This window comes from Neltuma alba, unplaced genomic scaffold (assembly GCF_004799145.2).
Source record: "Neltuma alba isolate B1F8T4 unplaced genomic scaffold, ASM479914v2 tig00011986_pilon, whole genome shotgun sequence".
Taxonomy (NCBI): Eukaryota; Viridiplantae; Streptophyta; class Magnoliopsida; order Fabales; family Fabaceae; genus Neltuma; species Neltuma alba.
The window spans coordinates 247,323-259,026 of NW_021636559.1; the positions used below are offsets into that span (position 1 = coordinate 247,323).

The window sequence follows — 11,704 nt, forward strand, 5'->3', positions numbered from 1 at the left end:
ATACCACATACTGCACAAATTGTAATCATAGGCCTCTTACCATATTTTCAGGTCCCCAATCATTATAGAAGAATTGTAATTTTTGGTGCAGCTTTGTTGTATGATGAAACCACAGAATCATTCAAGTGGTTGTTGGAGACTTTCCTGAAAGCAAATAAGCAAAAAAGACCTGCAACAATTTTTACTGATCAAGATCAAGCAATGGCAAGAGCACTACATGAAGTTATTCATGAAGTGAAACATGCATTATGCACATTTCATATTGGACAAAATGGAATAAAACATTTAAGAAACAAGATGAAGGGTGGTTCACATATCATGCGTAACTTCAATAAGTGCATGTTTACTATTGAAGACGAATCACAATTTGAAGAAGCATGGGCTGCTTTAATATCACCATTCAATTTGGAAGACAACTCATAGTTGAAGTCCATATATGAAATCAAAGAAAAATATGCATGGTGTTATGTGAAGTATTCTATTACTCTGGGTATGCGTAGCATACAAATAAGTGAAAGTGTTAATACAGATATCAAGAACATTACAAACCCAAGTGTTGATATTAATAAATTTTTCAAGCATTTTGAGAAGGTTGTTGCAGATAAGAGGTATAATGAAATGAAATGTGAGTTTGATGCAAGGGGAAAAAAACCACAGTTGATAGTACAAAGTTCACCTATGCTGTGACAACTTGCTGATATTTACACCGCCTCAGTGTCAGAATTGTTCCAAGAGCAAATAGATCTTTTTTTTTGCCACATGTATTTCCTCTCGAGATGAGAAAGGTCCATTGTTCACATATATCGGTACCATGGTTAATGAAGACAAAAGGTGGACATTGACATTTGATCCCAAGGATAATTCCGTATCATGCAGTTGTAGGCATTTTGAATCTATCGGGATATTATGTTGTCATGCTTTAAAAATATATGAAGTAAATGAAGTGAGGAAACTACTAGAAAAATATATTTTGAAAAGATGGACCAAAGATGCAAGAGATGGTATGATACATGATATTCGAGGACATGAAATACTAGTGCATCCTAAGCTTCAAAGCACACAAGCATATAGACAATTATGTCATATGATGATACAATTAGCAGCTGAAATGTCTGATTACCCAAAGACTTCTCTTTTTGTGCACAACTCTATTATTGAACTTCATAAAGAAGTAAGAGACTTTCGTTCAAGGCTAAGAAATTCAAATGATGGCAACAAACATGAAGAAGATAAAAGTACGAAAGAAGGGGAAAACTTAGGAAAAAAGAAGATGGAGCTACAATGTAAACAACCTAAGGGAATTAAAAAGAGAGATGGAACTAAGAGGAAAAAAAGATTTAAGAATTTTTTTGAGTGTCTTGGAAAGATAAATAGGTCTTTGAATGAGGAAAGAAGTGAGCAATTAGATGCTTCAATGTCATGTTTTGCACCACCAACACTGCAAGCACTACCTCAAGTGCAATCATTCACCAATATGTTGATGGTGAGTTTTTATATCAAAAAAGTAAATGTCCTTTATGACTTGTTTTGTTAGTATGTATCAATAAGTTAGATGTATGATCCTTTTTAGTGTTAATAATGTGTGTTTTTTTTGTTGTAATTTATAGGCTCCCTTAGATTGTCCAACACCATCATTGGAATTATTGGAAGAAGAAGAAGTTTTGTTGTCAGGTAAGAAAAAAAAGCCAAGAGCAACGATAAAAATGTGCACAAGTTAAGGGGAAAATGTCATTTTTATTAAAATCAATGTGAATACTACATCAAGATGCCAAATACAATTGTCACTCTCTAATACACTTTCTAGTAAATCATATATACAACTTTTTATGACCCTATACTAATATCTCCACTACTTTTCTTGCTTCTTTTTTCTTGTTAGGTGAAGGTCCATGTACCATAATAGCATCAACAGTGTCCAAACAGTCTCTAGTAGATGAAGGTTTGTCTTCTAAAACTTCAGCAATTTCCAATCAATCCCTAAAAGGTGAAAGTCCATTTTTCGACAACTTCCACAATATTTAGTTAGTATGGAGGACAAAGTAGCTACTACGTGCAATAACAATCCAAATTCTAGCAATTTAGTCTTTCAATCCACCAAGTTATATTTTGTATGACATGACAGCAAATTGTATTTTCTTTCATGTGACAACAAGTTCTATTTTGTTGACTACAGAAGAAAATTGTGTTTTGTTTAATAGATAGCATGTTTTCGTTGTAAACCTTCTTTCAATGAATCAAAAAAAATACAGCATGAACATAATAAAACCAAATCAGAATATTGTCAATTTCCACTTGAGGGTGTAAGAAATTCCCCCTTAATTAGAAACTTGAGCAATGATTTATTTGTCTGCTAAACCATGCACATATTAATGAACTCTACTCACAAATGAGTGAAAATAACCATGAAAAGATTGCAAATTCTGAATCAGTTTTTACCCCGCAAATCTTGTAATATGCTCACTGCTAGTAATTTACTTTATCTTAAATAAACACAGTAAATATGCCTGCACAAGCAATCATCCTTTTTTTTTTTTTAAATTTGGGGGCAGGGGAACATATTGAAAAGCCTGAATGACAAAGAAAATAAATAAACTCAAAATGTCTAACTAAACAAAATGTCATCGAACCTGTATTGAAGAATTTCTAATCAACATAATACTCAAAAACCAGATTTGAAAAAGCATGATCCCCAAGAGCTATTTTAATTAATGCATATCAGTGTCATATCACTAGAATGCGTATGTTTTAGTGTCGTATTTACATTATCCATTCACACTGGAAGAGGCAATAAAGAATGGAACTTGATTGTGACAATGTGAGAACTAGGAGGTTGACACGCAGCAATTTGAATCAAGGTTGGCCAACCAAATTGATACATTTGCATGGCTTTTGACTAGAGAGATAAAAAGTATATTATTCCATCAACTATAAACCAGTGAAATGTAAGAACTCGAAGCGATCATTTTGCCCAGAGTCTAGCACACTCAATGCTATTCAGGAATCATACTAATTCATCTCCCATCATACATATATCAGTGACTATCTCAATTGCATGTAGTAAAGGAATGTAATCTTTAACATAGAAAATATGGAGGAAGTAAGTATATATGGAAGTAAGCCATACCCATATCCAGGAAAATCAAACTAGATACCATTTATCATTGATCCAAAAATAGGTAATGTACTCTATCTTACCTACAAAAATTGTTTATATAGTTAACATTATTATTGGAAACACAGTCGAAAGAAAAGTCAATTACCGACAAGTTGAAAATTATTGCTTCTCATTTTCATTTACCTTAACAAAATTAATAATTCAAGTTCATGTTAATTTAATGCATAACAATAAGGGAAAAATAAGAATAAGAAGAAGTAGAGTGCAAAAAGATTACAACTTCATCAGCTCTATCTTGCGTAGAAGGGGGAAAATATGGAGGAAGAGTTGTGATATTCATACCTAACCAACAAGATGCTTTAAGCACATTAATGGAGATCCTCTCATAGTGCCTCATGGAGAGTAACGATGGAGCTCCTATTTGCGTCGCCCATGCTATTCGAACTTCAGTGGAAACAGGGAAAGAGAATGCGTGATTGCTATTGTTAGGGATTTGGCCGAAGTTAGAATTGAATGGACGGTGAGGATTATAAGAAAACAGACAGTTCAGATGCGATTTTAAAAATACCATGATGTGTCTCTTTTTCAACTGTTAGATCACTTGAATGGATGAGATTTAGAGATGATGAGGGATGAGGAGAAAACAGATGATGAGAGGATCTGCTCCCACCAAAATAGTACTTGTACAATTCAATTCTATGTTCATCAAATTGAATATCAATTTTATGCGTTATATAATAATTATTGGGCTTCATTACATAAGGACCACACACCATATTAAAGAAGCCCAACCTATATAAGAAACTAAGAAACCGGAAACAAACATGACCTAAAACACAACAGAAACTAGGAGTGATAAAGTAGCAACTTGGACGTTGCAACATAAATACTTAATATATGACGTATTGAATTTATTTGATTAGATTTAAAAATTAGATAAATTAGTAAATTATAAGAAATATGATATATTTTTTTAAAATACCATAATCATCTTCCTTTGATTACATTTGAGAGAATATCAATAGGAATAATTTAAAAAAATTGATAAACATGAGAAATATGTCTTATATTTAAGATAAATTAATTTAATAATTAAATCTTATATTAAAAACTTAAGAAGTACATATGACAAGGAGGACAAGATGGCCATTTGCATCCTTTGCACCAAGAAAAGTGCGGAGCATAAACCATCCAAAGGTACAATGGATTCATTGGTACGAGGACAATTAAAGGGATGAAAATTTTAATTACAAGGGATTCATTAGGTACGAGAAAAATGAAAGGGATGAAAAATTTTAATTAACTCGATTTAAAAAATTGAAGAAGTAGAACTTTTAATTAAATTTTGTTATTCTTTTATCTTATATTTTCTCATCATTAAAATTTTAAAACCTTACTTTTCTAATTTTTCAAATTGAACTTATTTAAATTTTATCTCTCTTACCATTCTTTCCTCTATTTATCTCGCACCAAATATAAGGTAAAGGCAAAACTATCTCAAGGGGGACTGAAAAAGCTTCCAGCAAATTGAAACTTGAGACTAAGGGTGTGTTTGGATGAAACCAAACCGTGGTTTGGAAAAGTGATTCTGGAGAATAGATTCTGGAAAAAATAGATTCTGTGAAGAATAGATTTTGTAAAAAAGTGATTCTGAGAAGTGAGAGTGTTTGGATAGTTGTTATCAGAAGCACTTTTTATATATACAAATTACTAAAAAAAAGACATAAGTTAATATGATAATTACAGAAAAATAGATTTTATGATATATTTTAATTTGAAGAAATAAAATTGTTAATAATATGTTTTTTACCAACATAATTAATAATACATAAGATAATATAATTAATAAATAATTAATGTCTATATATATTTATAAACTATAAGATTAAATATATTTATAAAAAAATATGTTTATAAAAAAAATAACAAGATACATATCATATAGGCCCACACACTCTCTCTTTTTTCTCCAAAAGCAAAAAAATTTTGCTTTTTCCAAAACCATGGTTTTGGAGTCAAAACCATGGTTTTGACCCAAAACCATGGTTTTGGTTTTTGGAGAGGCTGTTTGGGTAGCATTTTCCCCAAACCATGGTTTGGGTCCCCAAACCATGGTTTGGGGTGCTATCCAAACAGAGCCTTAAAGCCAGGAAGAAACTCCCATGGTTCTCATACTGCAATACCCAGGCTTGCACGCGTAACAAACAAAATAAAACACACGAGCAAAAACTACAACACAGTAACTAGAAGGGAAAACGACTAACACTAAATAACACATATTTATTATAAATAATTAATTTAACTAATTTTTTTAATATATTCAAATTAGTCATCTAGTTCTATTATTAAGAACGGAAGGTAACATTAAGAACTGATACAGTATAAAATAATACTCCTCTCTACTAAACATAGTTAGGCACAAGTTAAGGATGAGTTTTGATTATAATATTAATTTGTTTTCTTTTATTTTACTTTTGAAAATTAATGTGTCTAACTTGTAAATTACTCCCTCATTTTTTTATTATAAGCTTCAAACAACTAATTAGCAGATAAGAAACAATTAGTTAAAAGCAATAAACAGGTTAGAAATATATTTTTATTTTCAAATATGCCCTTATAGTGAATGAGATAAAAGATAAAAGAAAATGTATAGGAAAATGTGATAAGAGAGATTATAACAAAAGAGCAGAATAAATAATTAAGGATAAAATTAGAAAAAAGTGTGTTAAATATCAAGACAAATACTAAATTGAAACTTATAAAATGGACAACACTTCTCTTCCAATTTAAAGCTTATAAATACGACCAGAGGGAGTAACACATAGTCTAATGTTGTATAAGATTATTTTATGGAGATTAGGTGACATGCATTGTAAAAAAAATATTATTTAATTTTTTTAATTTATCCAAATTGAATGAATATTTTTTTTTGACCAGCAAAATGAATAAATAGTTTTTTTTTGCCAGGAAATGAATAAATAGTTATTCCATCAATACGGGTAGATTATATATAAAAAATTTTCGTAAATCAAAATTATGTGTTATCCCATGTAAAGTTACGTTTACCTCAATGGATGAGTTTTTCTAAAGTTGTTATATCATGCCTGACCTTCGATATAAACATAATTATTTTTTATGTTATTTTTTATTCTTAATATAAGGCTTAATGACGAGTCGGGCTCAAAAGACAGGACTATATGAATATAATTGGGCCAGGGACGAATTCAGGATCATCTTCGATGCATACCTTCCTTGGACGTCCCTATTTATGGAAACTACCGAATTTTACCCACACTCGGAGTTTCACAGTTACTTAGGTTTCAGACCTCTCTTTCGGCTGTGCTCCGTCAGTCTGTCTCTTGCCTTATCTCTTGCTCGCTGCCGTCATCCCACTCAGGTGTGTTTCCCTCTCTCATCCCTCCTCCGTGCCTAACCTCCTCTCTCCTTTACTCCCGATCTTTTTCTTTTTTTTTTTTACGGGTTTTGTTAAAGGCTGCAGCGGCTTTCTGTTTCCGGTTCATTAATATTTTGCATCATTCACATGATCTTCATTGCACGACAATTAGGGGTTACTTGGAATTAATTAAGTAGCTTTTTAGTCGATTAACAGAATAAGAGTACTTCTTCTTTCAAGTTAATCATGCACGCAGATCCAAACATGCACTTATAACAACAAACCAAACATTACATCGTACTAAATTATAAATACACATCATCCTGTTGGGTCTTATCAAGCCTAGCAAGAATGCCTCATAAATAATGCAACTCTCTTTCCCAAATGTCTCTATAAACACGTTTTCCAGACATTTCGGAGTAGCCTCTGATAAAAAATCCTATTTAGCTCCGGCCGAGGCCGGGGAAAAATCTGAACGAGAGCAAACCTTGAAACAGGGCGACGAGGAATGGACAGAGGCGAGACATCTTATTCCCAGAGCTTGTCTTGGTATTATTGGCAGTGGCCTCGATGAATTTAAGCACCAGAAATTTGGGGGTAAGCATCAACCTGTTTGCTTCAGCCTCTTTTGTTGCACTTGAAATTGAAAGGGGAAAAGGAAAACCAATGCCATCAATCATTTCTTTGTTCTAGCAGGATGAATTAGTTGTGTTGTGTTAATCAACTTTTGTTCAAGGGAATATAGCAAAACTCACCGGTAGAAATACGCATCTGCCAAGGTCTTCTCGCGTTCTAGGTACATACGGTTCTCAATTTGTTGGTGGCGCCCAGAAGCTTCTTTTTCCGCCAACTTCTGCCCCATAAGGATCTGGCTAACACTGGCATTTTTGTCAGCCTCACTAATAGCCATCTTCTTCAAAGTCTCTGCCTCCTTCTCAGCTACCTTCTGTCTTTCAGTAACAACTAAGACCTATCCGACACAACCAAAAACGTGCTCAACAGCAATTTTAGAAATTTGGCCCAAAAAGAAAAGATGATTTTAGAAAGAATGAAATGAGCCAAAACGCTACCTTAGAGCGCTCCTCTTCCGTTTGCTCGAAGTTGCGTCTGATGCTATCTGGAATGGTTGGTTTTGTGACACGGACACTGATAACTTCAATGCCTGGAGCATAACGGGTACAATCAGCATGAAGAGCGTCTTTCATCTTGTTACCAATCTGAATGAACCGAAACAGTCGTGTTGCCATCATAAATGTTAGCATGTAATCATTATAAGAAAGACAAAAAATCTAGAAGACAGATTACACTTAATACAGGCACTAATCTAAAATACCACAATGAGTCGTCATAAATTCTATAACAGCAATAAGACCCAAGACTTTCATCAACTTTTTGAGGAAATGACAGTGGAATCTAGAACTCAGTCCCTAAATGTTCATCAAATCAGCTTGTCATATTGCTTGAACATTGTAGTGTTCAGGCTACCCGTAAATGAAAGCGACTATAATAATTCACTAGAGCAATAGAAGATTCATTTTTGAAGCGTTAACTTTTTCCTCATCAGATTACCTAAAAGATAGAGACACTGTGACGCTCTTACCTGATCAAAAACATCAATGTAAACCTGTTGAAAACTATGAGAACTGCAGAACTGATTAATCTCATGATGAATCTTGTCATATATCCATGTCTTTTCATAATGCATCCCATAATTGAGCAATGTCTCATAGACATATTCCTTATGAAGTCGGTTTACAACCTTAATTGAACAACAACGGTGACGGTAAAAATCATTGCATTTAAATTTTAAATGTAATAAAGCAAAATATAAGATCAGCTCATGAACTATGTTATGGATATTTACTTCTATCTTCTCAAAATTGATCATGACACCTCCTTTAGTACCACACCGTATATCTGTCACCTGCAAGTATTACAATACTAATTCAACTTATTGTGCCATTTGCCAAGTAAGACCACCATTTTAGAAACTGCTCTGTAACAACTTACCATATTTGTCTTGAGTGTCACTTGAACAGGCTCATACTGTGTTATGAAAGGCATCTTTAAGTGAAAACCTAGAAGAGTCAGCACCAAGAACACGAATCAAACTCGGGGCCAATGGATGCTGAAGAATAACAACAGCAACAACAAGAAGAATCAAGAAACAAACAATAACCTGGTTCTGTAATTGTTTTCAGAAGAGCACCTCCTCTCCAATATGCCCCTACGTGGCCTTCTGGGACTTGGTGCAGAATAGAAATGCTATGTTTAAAAGATGACGGGGATGAAGGGATCAATACCTGTAGACAGTTCCTCATGTTATAAGTTTCAGATTTTGACTTTCGAGTGTAATCAACTAGAATGTGATTCAAAATGCAGATTTGCTGGTTCATAACAGAACAGTGAAACTTTCAACTCAGACAACATGAATGAATAAGCCATGGATAGTTAAAAATGTGAAAACCATCACATTATTATTTGAACTGATCTCCTTCCTCACAAGGTAAAAGAGAAAAAATAACAGCAGCAAAGGATTTTTTTTCCCCACAGCAACAAACATTTTAGGTTGCAGCGGAATCCGCGATCACCTTGAATTTCTTAAAGAACATAGACGTCGTGTTATGCACGGGCTAGTTTAAATCGCCTGATTATTGCTTCACCAAAAAATTTAACGAACATATATGAATCAGATCCAGTTATAAAATTTTTCAAAAGAAAAGAGAACTTTGGATAATGTCCGCTGCCGTAATCAAGTCTAAACTCGATGTCAAACCAAAGTATGCGCAAAAGCCAATAAACAGTTGGAAAAATAAAACCATAATATATGAAGGGGGAAAAAAGAGGGAAAAGAAGAATTTATAGAGTTTGATTAAAAAAAAAAAGAATTTGAATGCTTTGATCCAAAAAAAAAGAAAAAAAAATTTATATACGATTCACCAATGCGATTTCGAGCAGTATCGTAATTTAAGAATTTATATACGGTTGACAGGTAATGAAAATGCACATGGCCGTTACCTCCAAGGCCAGAGGACGCAGAGGATTCAATCAAGTGGCTGGTTAACTCTCATGGTAAATACCCAGTATAGGATATATATGTATAATTGCTTAAAAGAATTTGATAGAGCAGGGGCAGATGTAGTTTGGAAAAGGATTTGGGCGTGGAAGAGACCTCGAAGAATACACAGTTCGACTGCCATTTCTGCAGTCGCCATTAATAGCGGTCTTCTTAACCTCGGCTAGGAGGAATAAATTTTTGTATACTTCTCCAGCTTCTTTGATTTGTATGGAAAGAGAGGAGGATACTTTACATGTCGTCCGAGATTGTGTGGCGGCAAGACAATTCTGGACAAAGTTATTGAGAAGAAAACACTGAGAGTCATTTTGCCTCTGTATGAGTGGTTTCTGCAGAATCTTAGCAGAAAGAAGGATAGAAGAAGGGATTGGAACTTTGCTGTAATTGTATGGTTATTATGGCGGTAGAGAAATCGTTGCCTATCGGTAATTTAAAATGTGAACACCAGAATCCCCAACTTCCACATCCAAATACAGTAACTAGTGATTTTGAGCTGGTAGATAGGTGCCAACACACTTTTAACCATACAGTAATATTGAGAGAGAAGATCACCATACGGTAACTTGATAAGATCAAACATCGAGAAATGAAGAATCGAAGAACAAAACCGAGTATGTAACACTGAGAGAGAAGGTTACCATGGCAACGACGGCGATGAATGGGATAATAACAGTGAGAATGGAGGAGGTTTGCATCGGAGAACGCGACTGATGAGCACGAGTCCTCTGTTGATTTGGCTCCATGGCGATTATCTGCGCTACCCGCCCAGTCACAGAACACTGAACCCACGTCTTTCACTTTCCTTGTGGGCGCCGGGGAGCAATGATAACAGAGAAAATGAATGCTCTGTTTCTTATGGAGTCTGAGGAGGAGGAGGTGAAGGAGGGAGAGATAGAAGGCAGAACAGGCTCAAGTTTCTCCGTCTGTATGTGACAAATAATAAAGCGAGGGCATGACGGGAGGAAAAGGGGAAGCAAAAACAACATATTTAAATTTTTTTGTTTGTCAAAGGAAGGAGGGGGGGGGGGGGACAGGTGGAGGCGAAGGGGGAACTTTTGAGGAAAAATTGCAAAAAAAAACCCTAAAAATTAAAAAATTACATACAATAACTCATTCATAAACATTATTATCATTTGCTTATTAATTGTTGTCAAAACTAATACTAATATTATAATGGGTTTCTATTTATAAATTTTTTATCTTCAAAGTCTTTTTTTAAACTATTCTTTCAAATTTTTATGCAAATAACTTTCTCCTTATTTTATTTTTATATGATAAAATGTTTTTATATGTATTTTGAAATAAAAAATGATATAACATTGTTATAATATAATATATTATATTTGAATATATTATATATATTACTGTGTATGTATAATATAAATCTATATCTATGTAGAGAGAGAAGACGAATATAAACTTTTAGTCTCTTCACAATATTTAGAAATTTTTTATTATGCTTCTTGGCCTCATTAGTAATTTGCTAAAAGTATTAATTTGAATTTGAGTTTTGGTGTTTCAAGTGGATTTAATTAGTTAAAGATAATGAACATTCAAACCAATACCTGTTAAAAACAACCAATAGTTTGTATCAAGAGGTGGCTAGAGAAAATGCTTTTTCACTGTAAGGATGTTGATGATAAAGGTAAATCCCTTATAGTAGCACTTTGTTGGGAGATTTGGAAGGCAAGGTGTGATTTTATTTTCAAAGGAATTCAGATAGATCCGGTGAAAGTTGTCTCCTTGGCTTCACTGCTTGTAAATGAAGTATAGTCTGCTAAAAAGACTGATTTTGTGCAAAGACAGAGATGTAGTGGTCAGAGCATGGCAAGGAAATTAGTGTGGAAGGCACATTTTGCTAGATCATTAAAAATGAACTTTGATGGTGCATTCAACACAAACTCTACCTCTGCTGGTGTTGGGATTATTTGTAGAGACCATAATGGTGACCCTCTTGGTTGTAAGAAAGTTGCTGCAATCCCTCCCTTTCAATCCGAATGTCTTTCTTGTAAAGATACAATAATTTTGAGTGATTGTTTCAGTTGTGAGAATATCAGTTTGGAAACTGATTGTCTGGAATTATATAAGGCTACTATGAATGGTTCGTCTTGTGATATAG

The 11,704-nt window shown here is 33.8% G+C and overlaps 1 protein-coding gene across 1 annotated transcript; it reads right to left on the minus strand.

The window, feature by feature from the left end:
- Window positions 1-6,952: 6,952 nt before the first annotated feature.
- Window positions 6,953-10,450, minus strand: LOC114720462 (erlin-2-B-like). Its single transcript, XM_028906108.1, has 8 exons — window positions 10,224-10,450; window positions 8,689-8,812; window positions 8,520-8,587; window positions 8,374-8,433; window positions 8,110-8,268; window positions 7,580-7,726; window positions 7,265-7,479; window positions 6,953-7,145 (listed from the first exon to the last, which is right to left on the minus strand). Exons 1-8 carry the CDS (start codon window positions 10,326-10,328, stop codon window positions 6,953-6,955), a joined length of 1,071 nt encoding a protein of 356 aa, XP_028761941.1. The 5' UTR covers window positions 10,329-10,450.
- Between the last annotated feature and the right edge of the window lie 1,254 nt (window positions 10,451-11,704).